At 43.2% G+C, this 14,215-nt stretch overlaps 1 protein-coding gene across 6 annotated transcripts in view; it reads left to right on the forward strand.

Moving 5' to 3' along the window:
* TAOK1 (TAO kinase 1) overlaps positions 1-14,215 on the forward strand; it is a 176,922-nt gene that overhangs the window by 65,851 nt on the left and 96,856 nt on the right. For all 6 annotated transcript variants that reach the window (XM_051824587.2, XM_051824588.2, XM_070061154.1 and 3 more), the window contains one exon: positions 8,617-8,841. In XM_051824587.2, the coding sequence (XP_051680547.1) occupies positions 8,710-8,841 (132 nt within the window). In that variant the 5' untranslated portion in view covers positions 8,617-8,709. The remainder of the gene's footprint in view (positions 1-8,616; positions 8,842-14,215) is intronic.

Consider the following 14,215-nt stretch of genomic DNA (forward strand, 5'->3'; position numbering starts at 1 on the left):
GATTTATATCAGTATTCAGCAGTACATGTTTTTGTGTAAGAAAATGTTTTCTGTGGGCTGGCATCAGTTTGAGTTCTGGCTGCTCTACCCTGTTAATGTGCCTGGGAAAACAGCAGAGATGACAGACCCCGATGAAGCACCTGGCTTCTGGCCTTGAACTAGCCCAGCTTCAGCTGTTGTGGACATTTGGGGAGCTAACCAACAGATGAAAGATATTCTTTCTCTCTCTCTCTCTCTCTCTCTCTCTCTCTCTCTATCTCTATCTCTATCTCTAACTCTTCCTTTCAAATAAATAAATCTTTAAAAAAATTTTTTCAAAGATGAAGGAAATAAAATGCTAGGACAGATCAACATTAATACATGAATGGAAGAATTTTTGATGAGAATATCCTTACTTTTAACCTATTAAGCTGAATATTCTCATAAAGCATGGGTTCAATCCTGGCGGCTCTGCTTCCAATCCGCTTCTCTGCTAATGCACCTGGGAAAGCAGCAGAAGATGGCACAAGTGCTTGGGCCCCTGCACCCACATGGGAGACCTGGAAGAAGCTCATGATTCCTAGTTTCAGGTTGGCCCAACTCCAGCTGTTTGCAGCCATTTATGGACTGAGCCAGCAGATGGAAGATATCTTTCTCTCTCTCTCTCTCTTTCTGCCTTTCAAATAAATATTTTTATAAAAGGATACTTCTATAATAGAGATTTTTTATTGTTCTTACTAGTAGAACAATTTTATTACCAAAAGAAGTACCAAATTTATATTCTATTTTAGATTTTTCTCAATAAAATTTTAAGTAAAATTGTTTTCATATAAATATGTGTATAATATCCTCCGTTTTATAGCACACAAAGGCTAACATATCTGTTAACTAGGCTTTCACAGAAAAAGCTTGCCAGTGCTTGGTATTAATGAATACTTGAGCAGTCCTCACATGGTAGACCTTTAACTTGTTTGTAATCTTTTGCTATTATACAAAAAGTGTTCCATCACTGATACATTATTTCTTAGATTTTGAATAAGTATCCTTTTTAAAAAAAAATTTGATTTATTTGGAAGGCCTAGATACAGAGATCTCCCATCTTCTTGTTCCCTCTCTAGTTGCCTGCAACAATCAGAATTGGGTCAGGTAGAAACCAAGAGGCAAGAACTTGCTCTGGATCTCACATGTGGGTGACAGAGACCCAAATACTTAGGCCACCTCTTGTTTCCTCCTAGGGTGTACCTTAGTAGAAAGCTAGAATCTAGAGTAAAGGTTGGATGTGAACCCCAGCACTCATATGGGATGTGGGCATCCTGAGTGACACCTTAACTGCTGTGCCCAATGTCTACCTTGGTATGGATTTTTTAAAGTACAGTGATGGCCAGCGCCGCAGCTCAATAGGCTAATCCTCCACCTGCGGCGTTGGCACACAGGGTTCTAGTCCCGGTCGGGGCGCCGGATTCTGTCCCGGTCGCTCCTCTTCCAGTTCAGCTCTCTGCTGTGGCCTGGGAGTGCAGTGGAGGATGGCCCAAGTGCTTGGGCCCTGCGCCCACATGGGAGACCAGGAGAACCACCTGGCTCCTGGCTGTGGATCAGCGCGGTGTGCCGGCCGCAGCGCGCCAGCCGCAGCGGCCATTGGAGGGTGAACCAACGGCAAAGGAAGACCTTTCTCTCTGTCTCTCTCTCTCACTGTCCACTCTGCCTGTCAAAAAAAAATAAAGTACAGTGATAAATTAATATATGAATTTGCTAGGTTTTCTTAGTAAAGTTTGTACCCTTGCAGTACTGCTTCTAATAAGAGTATATATTTCTCTTCCACCCTACCATCAGTGTATGGTGTGTTTTTGCTATTCTGATAGGTGAAAAATAAAATCATAATACAATTTTGATTGGTATTTCTTTTCCAGTGATGTTGGGCATATTTTCATATGATTTGTAGATATTTGCCATTTTTATGTTTCTGCACTTTTCTTGCTTTCTTCTTCCAGAAATTATATATTTTCTTATCTACTATTCAAAGCTGTATACTAGGGATCTTAACGTTTTTTAACAGTCTCAAAACTTATATAAACAGTACCATTTGCTTTTTGTTTTGGTATCTTTTTTCTGTGCTTTGTCCTCCTGGTTTTTTTTAAGATTTATTTATTTTATTCGAAAGGCAGAGTTGCACAGAGAGAGGGAAAGACAGAGGCTGAGAGAGATCTTTCATCCACTGGTTCAATCCCCAAATAGCTGCATCAGTGAAGCCTGAGCCAGGCCGAATCCAGGAGCCAGGACCTTCATGCAGTTCTCCCACTTGGGTACAGGGGTCCAAGCCCCTGGGCCATTCTCTGCTGCTTTCCCAAGCACATTAGCAGGGAACGAGATTGGAAGTGGAGTGGCCAGGACTCGAACCAGCACCCATATAGGATGCCATCACTGTGGGCAGTGATTTAACCCACTGGTCACAGCGCTGGCTCCTGTGTTTTATTTTTTATATTGTCAGGTAACTGTGTGTGTTTGTTCAAATCATAGGGAAGTTTCGTCATTCTCTGATTGTAGAGAAATTTACTTACATTTCCTATATGTTTTTGTTTTTTCTTTTTAAGAGACAGCTCCTATGCATTAGTTCACTGCCCAAATGCCTACAATGGCCAGGGCCAAAGCTGGGAGCTAGGAATTCAATAGAGCTCTCATGTGAGTGTCAGGAACCCTGTTACTACTACCTGCCAGGGTCTGCACTATTGGAAAGCTAGAGTCAGGAAATGGATCTGGAAACCCAATCTATGCATTCTTGATGTAGGAAATGCCTTAACTGTGAGGCTAAAACCCTGCCCCTAATTCTATTTTTTTATTTATATAATTGACCCATATGTAATTGTGAATGATGTCAATTTTTTTAAAGATTTATTTGTTTATTTGAAAGTCAGAGTTACACAGAGAAGAAGAGGCAGAGAGAGAGATCTTCCATCATCTGTTTCACTCACCAATTGGCTGAAAGAGCCAGAGCTGCGCTGATCTGAAGCCAGGAGCTTCCACTGGGTCTTCCCACCCAGGTGTAGGGGCCCAAGGTCTTGGGCCATCTGCTACTGCTTTCCTAGGCCAAAGCAGAGAGCAGGATTGGAAGTGGAGCAGCTGAGTCTTGAACCGGCGCCCATATGGGATGCTGGCACTGCAAGTGGCAGCTTTACCTGATAAGCCACAGCGCCAGCCCCATGATGTCAATTTTTTTTCCACGTGGCTATTAGTTTCTCCCAATAACACTTACTTTAAACAAATCAGTCTTTCCTGCATTGATTTGAGCTATTTGTTTTAGGCATTTGGTGATAGTGTTTATGTAAGATATGTGGTAGGAGTATAATTTTTTCCAAATTTTTAATTTTCTGAACAGTATTTATTACTTCTTCTTTCATTGCATGTTGAATTCCAAGGTACCTGTGCATGAGTTTGTTTCTGGACTTAGATTATTGGTATGTTTGTCTTTCTTTTTTTAGTATTTTGTTCTTGTGATTTGTGATGGCTACAGTTTTGTGGGGCTTTAAAGAATTCATTTTTAACTGATACATAAAAATTTTACATACTTCTCAGGGTACTGAGTTGTGTAATCTAATATTTGATGGAGAAGACATTCCAGTTCTCATTATTTCTTGTCAATCTAATTTTCTGCAAAGTGTTAATCGTGATGAATTTACTCTACTTCTATCAGCTTTAATAAGAGTTTATCTTAGGCCCAGCATTGTGACATAGGGATTTAAGCTGCTACTTGAGAACCTGATATCTTATATGGGCAACAGTTCAAGTCCTGTATGCTCCACTTCCTACCTAGCGCCTTGCTAATATGTCTGAGATAGCAGTGGAAGATGGCCCAAGTTCTGAGGCCCCTGCCACTCATGTTGGAGACTCGAATGAAGCTCTTGACTTTGGCCTGGCAGTTGCTGCCATTTGGGGAGTGAACCAGTGGGTGGAAGATCTTATTTGCTGGCTTTCTGTTTTGCTATCTCTTCTTCTATCTGTAGCAAATATCCTGCGCCTTTCAATAAATAAATAAATCTTTAGAAAATAGTTTTGCTTATAATAATGTTCAGCATACTATTGTTTAGTAAATATTTGTGGAAGTGGAATCATTTTTAGAGCTTGTATGGAAGAGGAGAATTAGTGCATTATTTTGTTTTCATAAATATTTATATAATTACTTTAGGAGATAGAGAGTGGATGCAAAAATGACTAAAGGGCTGGTGTTGTGGCCCCGGGGGTTAAGCCAGCCAGCATCCCATGTTGGAGTGCTGGTTTGGATCCTGGCTGTTCCTTCTGATGGGCTACTTGCTAATTGGCCTGTCCTATCCAACTTTCTGCTAATGGGCCTGGGAAGGCAGTGGAAGATGGCCCAAGTATTGGGCTCCTGCCATCTGTATGGAAGACCTGGATGGAGTTCCTGGCTTTTGGCTTTAGTCTGGACCAGACCTGGCTGTTGGGGCCTTTTGTGGGAGTGAACTAGTGGCTGGAAGATCTTTCTGTTCTTCCCTCTCTCTTTCTGTCATTCTGCCTTTCGGATAAATAAATAATTCTTAAAAAAAATTTGAATGAGCTACAATGTACTTGCCTATCTAGGACAGAGAGAGGAAAAAAATAATTCCAATATAATATGGAAAATGCTGCAAGATATTTTGGGAGCATGAAGATTGACCAACTCTTCCAGTTAGAGTTAAAATTTTACATTGACATTTAAAACATTGAAATTTTGAGTGTGAATTTGTTATGCAGTTAAAAGGGAAAATGCACATCATGAACTGGTGAGGAAATTTTGATCTTTCAAATGAGGTTTTAGGTAATACTAAATTTTTAAGAGTTTGATTAATTGAATATTAACACTTAATAAGGAAATTGGTTCAATCATCTCATTTTAGGAATGAGAACTTAAGTGACTTTACTGTGGTCCTATATTCTTTTTTTTTTTCCTTTTTAAGATTTATCTATTTATTTGAAGCAGATTCAGAGAGAGAGAGAGATCTTCCATCAGCTGGTTCACTCCCCAAATGGCAGCACTAGACCAGACCAAAGCCAGGAAATTGGAACTCCATCCAGATCTCCCATGTGGGTGGCAGGCACCCAAACACCTGGCCCAACTTCTGCTGCTTTTCCAGGCACTTTAGAGGGAGCTGGATTGGAAGTGGAGCAGTGGGGACTCATATGGAATGCCAGCATTATAAGTGCAGCTTAATCCACTGCACCACAGTACTGGCCCTGGTCATGTATTCTTTGAAGAGTACAATCGAGACTTTCCTAGGATACTTTCAGAGCAGAGAAATCAATTTAAATATATGTGGAAGCATTGGATTTATATTAGAAATGAAATATACATTAACAATTTGGCCTTTGTATTGCATGTTGGAAAGTAGCAAAGACATAAATGTGTTTCTATGTAGTTGCAAAAGAGTTTTTGAGGAAGAATTCTTATTTCACTAGAAATGAGATCTACTCATATAAAGGGCATGGGTAGAATTTGATGGATTTTTTTTCCTTACCAGTCTATGAAATCAGTTTTGAAGTAAACAGCTGAATTTAAGCAGGTTAAAATAGTTAATAGTTACTATAGTGCTCACTGTGTTAGAGTACTAGTCTATGCTTTAATTTATTAACTCACCTGCTACAACTACTCTATGAAATAAGAATTATTTTCATTTTACAGATTAGGAAAAGGAGACTAAGTTCACAGTTTAAAAATACTGGGCCAGCGCTGTGACGCAGCAGGTTAAAGCTGCTGCCTTCAGCACCAGCATCCTATATGGGCGCTGGTTCAAGACCTGGTTGTTCCACTTCCAGTCCAGCTCTCTGCTATGGTCTAGGAAAGCAGTGGAAGATGACCCAAGTCCTTGGGCCCCTGCAACCGTGTGGGAGACCTGGAGGAAGCTCCTGGCTTCATTCAGATCAGCTCAGGTCTGGCCACTGTGGTCAATTGGGGAGTGAACCAGTGGATAGAAGACCTATCTCTCTCCCTAAGGCTCTACCTCTCTCTGTAATTCTTTCAAATAAATAAAATGATTAAAAAAAAAAAAAAAAGAAAGAAAAGAAAATACTATTGCCTGGTTGCATATCCAGGCAATGTCATTCCAGAACTCAGATCTGAGCTTGTCAGTTATAACAATCAGTTTTAAATTGGTTAATCTGATATAAAGGAATTGATAATAGAACTACCAGGGAATTTATTGGTGTTCTAATATCTTCTTATCGAATGAGGTAGGGTTGGTGAAGGCCGCGTTTTAATGTAAATCAGGTTTATGGGAAACAGTTATCTGTTAAATTCATATTTTCTTTGTCTGCAGTTTTCTTTAGAATGTCTGTGCAAGTTGATTCATTCACTGGCATATAATGATATCTGAAAGTTAAAGTAACCTTTAATAAGTAACTTTTTTAAAAAAATTTTTTTGAGAGGCAGACAAAGAAAACTCTCATCCCCTGCTTCACTCCCCAAACACTGGCAATGGCCAAGACTGGACCAAGCTGAAGTTGGGAGCTGGGAACCCAACTATTTGAGCATCACCTATTATTTCCCAGGGTGCATTTTGCAGGAAGCTGGAATCAGGAGCAAAGCCAGGACTCAGATCCAAGCACTCTGATGTGGCACGTGGGCTTAAACTCTGACAGTCTTGATAGCTAGACCAAATGCCTACCGCTTGAGTTACATCTGTTGTGTATTTTCTTATACTTGAATGTCACTGATGGATGGGAGTTTTGTTAGAAACTTTTTCTTAGCCGATGTGTTACGTTTCCTGCTGACTGCATCTGAATTAAATAGCTCTCTCTTTTTTAAAAACTATTTATTTATTTATTTATTTGAAAGGCAGAGAGACAGAGGCAGAGAGAGAGAAAGAGAAGTCTTCCATCCGCTGGTTCACTCCCCAAATGGCTGCAATGGCCAGAGCTAGGCCAGGAGCCAGGAGCTTCTTCCAGGTTTCCCGCATAGGTGCTGGGCCCAAACACTTGGGCTACCTTCTACTGCTTTCCCAAGCCATAGCAGAGAGCTGGATCAGAAGTGGGATAGCCAGGATAGGAACCAGCACCTATATGGGATGCCAGCACTGCAGGCAGCGGCTTTACCTGCTACGCCACAGCATCAGCTCTAAATAACTCTTTAAGTACTGATAAAAAGCATTAAAAAAAAAAAAGAAGAAGAAGATTTTAAAGTGCTGTATTTTGTAGACATTTTTTTTTTAATTTTTTTTTTTTTTTGACAGGCAGAGTGGACAGTGAGAGAGAGAGAGACAGAGAGAAAGGTCTTCCTTTCTGCCGTTGGTTCACCCTCCAACGGCCGCCGCGGCCGGTGCACTGTGGCTGGAGCACCGCACTGATCCGATGGCAGGAGCCAGGTACTTATCCTGGTCTCCCATGGTGTGCAGGGCCCAAGCACTTGGGCCATCCTCCACTCCCTGGCCCTGGCCACAGCAGAGAGCTGGCCTGGAAGAGGGGCAACCGGGACAGAATCCGGCGCCGCAAGGCGGAGGATTAGCCTAGTGAGCTGCGGCGCTGGCTGTAGAAAATTTTTTTTGAGATTTTATTTTTTTGAAAGTCAGAGTTACCAGAGAGAGAGAAATAAAGGCAGAGAGAGAGGTCTTCCATCCACTGGGTAACTCCCCATTCGGCCGCACTGACCAGAGCTGTGTCGATCGGAAGCCAGGAGCCAGGAGCCAGGAGCCTCCTCTGAGTCTCCCATGGGAGTGCAGAAAGCTGAATTGGAAGTGGAACTACCAGGTCTTGAACCGGTGCCTATATGGGATGCTGGCATTGCAGGCAGCGGCTTTACCCACTACGCCACAGTGCCGGTCCCCCCAAAAATTTATTTTTAATTTATTTTTATTTATTTGAAAGGCACTGTTAGAGGGGGTAGCATCATGGTGTAATGGGTTAAGCTGCCACCTGCAATGCCAGCATCCCATATGGACATTAGTTCAAGTCCTTGATGCTCCACTTCCAATCTAGTTCCCTGCTAATGTTCCTGGGAAAACAGTGGAAAATGGCTCAAGTGCTTGGGCCCCCTGCATCCATACGGGAAACCTGGAAGAAGCTCCAGGCTTCTGGCTTTGGCCTGGCCCAGCCCTAGCCATTGCAACCATTTGGGGAGTGAGCCAGTACATGGAAGATCTCTCTGCTCTCCCTCTCTCTCTCTTTCAAATAAATAAATAAATAAATAATCTTAAAGGAAAAAAGAAACAAATAAAGGCAGAGTAACAGGGAGAGAGAAGAGAGAGAAATCTTCCATTTACAGGTTCTCTCCCCAAATGGCTATAATGGCTAGGACTGAGTCAAGCAAAAGCCAGGAGCTTCATCTGGTTCTCCCACATGAGTACAGGGGCCCAAGTACTTGGGCCATCTTCCGCTGCTTTCCCAGGCACATCAGCAGGAAGCTGGATGGAAAGTGGGGTGTCAAGACTCCAAACTAGTGCCAAAATAGGTTGCTGGCCCCAGGAAAAAATTTTAAGTGCTGTAGGTTATGGTAATCTACTGTCAGATTTAGGAATGGTTGCAACAGATGGTAGTGTTGTGTTTTCAGTGAAGTTCTAGGCCTGAGAATTTTGTAGATGTTGTCAGTAAATTAACTTATACTAATTATTCTTAATAGCAACTGCCTTTCCTGACTTTTTTTCTTTTCTTATTTCTCTACAGTAGTTTATGTCAGCGTGGCTTCATTCATACAGATGAACCAAGGATTGGGATAGCAATATAAAATTAGAATCAGACAGCTGACTGCCCAGCAGGATGCCATCAACTAACAGAGCGGGCAGCCTAAAGGACCCGGAAATTGCAGAGCTGTTTTTCAAAGAAGATCCAGAGAAGCTCTTCACAGATCTCAGAGAAATTGGCCATGGAAGCTTTGGAGCAGTGTATTTTGTAAGTGTTAAAGACTTGATGTCAGTAATGTCAGAGTAAAAAAACAGTCATATGAAGAGATGCTAAAGAGAAAAGACAAACTGAATTTCTCCCACTGTGCTCCCAAAGTACTTTTCTGACATCAAGTATGTTTCTTTACACATAAGCAAGCAATTGATTGTGTAGCAGGTACAGGCTGAGTATCCTTGAATTAAATTCTGACATTTGAACCAGGAAATTCCATAGATTGAGAGCTCAGTCCCACAAAACTGTCTGTACTTCATGTAACATTCACAAGGTCCAGGTTGTATCACCAGTGCTTCTTATAGATTAGCTATAAATTGGGGTTCCCATGACCCTCTTTTATGTTTTAATTTGCTAGAGCCAGCCTATAGAACTCAGGGGAACACATTTATTACTATAAAATATTACTATATTATTTGATGTATGAAGAAATGTATGGGGCAAGGTCTGGAAATGATCAGAGCAAGGAGCTTCTTGCTTGGGTTGCACCACCTTCTGCCTTTTTTGTTGTTTTAAAGGAATTGCACAGAAAGAGAGGGAGAGACAGAGAGATCTTTTATCCACTGGTTCATTCCCCAAAAGGCCGCAACAGCTAGGGCTGGACCAGGCTGAAGGCAGGAGCCAGGAGCTTCTTTCCAGTCTCCCCCATGGATGCAGGGGCCTAAGTTCTTCTGCTTTCCCAGGAGCATTAGCAGGGAGCAGGATTAGATGTGGAGTAGTCAGGTCTCAAACTAGTGCCCATATAGGATGCCATCATCACAGGCTGCAGCTTAACCTAGTACCCCGTGATTGTGTTCTTGTTCACCTTCAGGAAACCCCTGAACTCAATCCTTTGGGTTTTTATGGAGGATTCATTACATTATAGTCATTGATTAATTGATTAAATAATTGGCCATCAGGGGTGAACTCAGTCTTTAGCCCCTCCCCCTGAAGAGAGTAATGGAGCTGTTAGTTCCAACTCTCTGGAAATATTTGGTTCCCCTGGCAACCAGTCCACCATACTGAGTTTATCTAGGGATGATTTTCCAGAAATCAGGTCATTAACATAAGCTCAGATGTTGTTGTAAGGTGTTTGCTATAAATAACAAAAGACTGTCTTTCCTTGGTTATCAATCTAACTGCTCTAGAGTCCTTTCAGAAACCAGGGACAAAAGGCCATGTGCTTTTTTTTTTTTTAAGGTTTATTTATTTGAAAGGCAAAGAGTTACAGAGAGGCAGAGAGAGGTCTTCCATCCGCTGGTTCACTCCCCAAACGGCCGCAACAGCCGGAGCTGGGCTGATCTGAAGCCAAGAGTCAGGAGCTTCCTCTAGGCCATAGCAGAGAGCTGGATCAGAAATGGGGCAGCCAGGACTTGAACCAGCACCCATATTGGATACTGGCACTGCCCGTGGTGGCTTTTACCCTCCATGCCACAGTGCCTGCCCTCCATGTGTTTTAACAAAAGATGAGTTAAAGGACATCAAAATATCCCACCCCAAATAAATTTCTTTGGTGCATACTTTGAGTTGATTATTTAGCAAACTACATACCTTTGCAGACACATGAATGGTCCTGAAAAAGTGTCCTTTTAGAAAATAATTTATGTCGGGGCCGGCATCGCAGCTCACTTGGTTAATCCTCTGTCTGCAGCACCGGCATCCCATATGGGCGCCGGGTTCTAGTCCTGGTTGCTCCTCTTCCAGTCCAGCTCTCTGTTGTGGCCCGGGAGGACAGTAGAGGATGGCCCAAGTGCTTGGGCCCCTGCACCCGCATGGGGAGACCAGGAAGAAGCACCTGGCTCCTGGCTTCGGATCGGTGCAGCTCCAGCTGTGGCGGCCAATTGGGGGGTGAACCAACGGAAGGAAGACCTTTCTCTCTGTCTCTCACTGTCTATAACTCTACCTCTCAATAAAAAAAAAAAAAATTATGTCCCTGTATGTTAGTAAGATGAATAGCAGATGGGAGTCAGATGCTTTTCTGTTTGATGTTTCCCTGCTACTAGTTTTTTTTGGAAATATCTTTTCACAGGAATAAGAGATTGGGAGTCTGATACCTGGTCAGTACAGAAGTTACCACAAATGGTCTTTTGAAGACTATTACCTGAGAGACTTTATCCTTAATAGAATAGAACAACTTTTTTTACATTGCCTTCCTCATAGGTTCCTTTCACTACCCCCCCAGCAGTTTCAAGTCCTTGTTTTACATCTGTAGCTCAGTGCTATTTAAGCTTCAGCTGTCTGTCCCTTTGAACCTCCTATTTTGTAAATAGCTCCTGTGTTTTTGCACATTAATAAGTTTGTATGCGTTCCCCCCACTTTGCTGCCTATTCTAGTTAGACAAAAGTGTTGGGGTTAGGTTGGGCCAAAATTAATATTGCAGGCTCTTGCCTTTTACTTAGAGTAGAATTCTAAGCACAGGCACAAGCGGCATGCAGCATGGTAAGGTTTATTTAGAAACCATTCAGGCAGGCTGGCGCCGTGGCTCACTAGGCTAATCCTCCGCCTTGCGGCGCCGGCACACCGGGTTCGAGTCCCGGTCGGGGCGCCAGATTCTGTCCCGGTGACCCTCTTCCAGGCCAGCTCTCTGCTGTGGCCAGGGAGTGCAGTGGAGGATGACCCAAGTCCTTGGGCCCTGCACCCCATGGAAGACCAGGATAAGTACCTGGCTCCTGCCATCAGATAAAAAAAAAAAAAAAAAAGAAACCATTCAGGCACATGAGGGCTTCATTTAGGGAGAGTGGGCCAGGAAAGGTAAAAAGAGAGTTTCATACCCTGCTCTGCTCATTCTGGGTCCACGAGGTGAGAGAGAGAGAGAGAGAGCACCCCTCCTCTTCACTGGGGTTTTATTAACTTTGAAAAAGGGAGTGGTTACATAGTACTGCCCCTAGGTCCCAGGTAAGGGGAGGTACATCTTAGGGAGGTGTCATCTGATTGATGATAGGATTACATGGGATGGGGTAAGTGTGGCCTCCAGCTCATGAACTTTATCTCCTTGACTTTTCCCATTTCAAAACTTGTAGTTCCCACATTATCCTCAGAGGATATATTCCAAAATACTCAGTGGGTGCTTGAAACTGCTGATGGTGCCAAACTCTATAAATTAATGCCATTCACATATTGACTAAGCACACCAAGTTCATAGCTTTTGTATTTTGAAGTGCAGCAGCAAAAGTAGCATGATTATTTTCTTTCCGACAATGTCATGGTTAGAATATTTCCCTAAGCATGATTTTTTTATTTACTTACTAAGCAGAGAACTTTTAATAAGTTACTTTGCCGTATCTTGATTTGATAGCACCAAAATGCGTTATCATAGGAAGAGCTCTACTGAGGCTGGTGTCCAGGGTGGTGAAAGAATCTCTCAGAGCACTCTGAGTGAACAGAGATAAATTTATTGAACATCCTGCAAGGGAGCAGCGTGTAGGCAGGGCATCTAGAAGTTGACTATTACTGAAAGGAAAGGCCACCACAAAACACCAAACTGAGTAAGGGAGAAGATTTATTGTCAGGTGGTGATAGCCTGATAGACTGACTACCACGCATGAGAGAACAGCCTTTACTGAGAGAACAGGTCTTATATAACTTTGCATAAATAAGGAAATGGGAGCAGCAAGTCCCATTATGGTGGGGGTGGAGCTGATGCTTGTGATTGGGCCATTTGGTCAACTGACTTCTAGTAAGCCAGGCTGGGCTTAGGAAGATGGTGCCATTTTACCTACAATTACTGTAACATAGACAGTAGCCTGAGGTGAATACTTGTGGTAGTGCTCCATTCTCATTTAGGTTGTTTTCCCCATGATCCAATAGATTTTCTAAGGTAGATGATTCACATTGCTGGGAGGAGCTGAGGAGCCTGCGCTGCCCTTATTTTTGGGGCTGTCCCAGTACTTTGGGGGTAACCCTCCACATGCTCTTGATTTGAGGCCATTATAAAATAAAATCAGGGCTGACGTTCTGACACAGTGGGTTAAAGCTCTGGCCTGCAGCGCTGGCATCCCATATGGGTGCCAATCCCAGATGTTCCACTTCTGATCCAGCTCCCTGGTAATATGCTTGGGAAAGCAGTGGAGGATGGCCCAAGTCCTTGGGCCCCTGTACCCACGTGGGAGACCCAGAGGAAGCTCCTGGCTCCTGGCTTTGGATAGGCCCAGCTCCGGCCATTGCAGCCATTGGGGAGTGAAGCAGCAAATGGAAGACCTCTCTCTCTCTCTCTCTCTCTCTCTCTCTCTCTCTCTCTCTCTCTCTCTTGCTCTGTGTGTGTGTGTGTGTGTGTGTGTGTGTGTCTCCTTCTCTCTCTGTGTAACTCTGGCTCCTGGCTTCAGATTGGTGCAGCTCTGGCCGTTGCGTCCATCTGGGGAGTGAACCAGCGCGTGGAAGACCTCTCTCTCTCTTTCCTTCCCTCTCTCTCTCTCTCTCTCTGCCTCTATAACTCTACCTGTATAACTTTTTTTAAAAAGAGGCTTTTTAAACACACAGAAGAAATTAAGACACAGCTTGGAATATCCACATCTCATGAGAGTGCCTTGGTTCAAATCCTAGCTTTGTTTTGGATCCAGGTTCCTGCTAATGCTCACTCTGGGAGGGCAAAAGACAATGGCTCAAGTACTTGAGTCCCTGTCACCCAAGTGAGAGACCCAGATTAAGTTTCAGCCTCCTGGCTATTGCCTGGCCCAGCTCTGGCTTATGTAGGCATTGGAAAATGAACAAGTGGCTTGAAGCTCTCTCTTTTCTGCTTCTGTCTCTGTGTCTCTGCCTTTCAAATAAATAAAAAATTAAAGAAAGATAAAAACTGGATCAATAACCTAAATATGAAGTATTCCAAAAATTATGTGGAAAATAGGACTGGATGATAAACTTATCTTGGTTAATACAAAGAATTTTTTACATCCATGTATTTTTTGATGCTGAACTGCCCCTTTCTTGGATCTCTCCTGACATCAAAACTCAAAAACTTCTTTTTTGTTTCTCCATTTTTTTCCTGAAAGTTTCTCCATCTTATTGGATCTGATCGTAATTTTTTAAAGTCCCTACTTTTTAGGAAATGGTTGTGCATGTAGAGAAGGAACCCGAAGCAGAGATCAGAATGTCATGCAATCTGGGCATATGTAGAAAAAGGAAAATCTACCCATTAAAACCAAGGAAACCAGGCCGGCGCCGCGGCTCACTAGGCTAATCCTCCACCTAGCGGCGCCAGCACACTGGGTTCTAGTCCCGGTCGGGGCACCGGATTCTTTCCTGGTTGCCCCTCTTCCAGGCCAGCTCTCTGCTCTGGCCTGGGAGTGCAGTGGAGGATGGCCCAAATGCTTGGGCCCTGCACCCCATGGGAGACCAGGAGAAGCACCTGGCTCCTGCCTTTGGATCAGCGCGGTGCGCCGGCCGCGGCGGCCATTGG

Source organism: Oryctolagus cuniculus, chromosome 17, assembly GCF_964237555.1.
Source record: "Oryctolagus cuniculus chromosome 17, mOryCun1.1, whole genome shotgun sequence".
NCBI classification, from domain to species: domain Eukaryota; kingdom Metazoa; phylum Chordata; class Mammalia; order Lagomorpha; family Leporidae; genus Oryctolagus; species Oryctolagus cuniculus.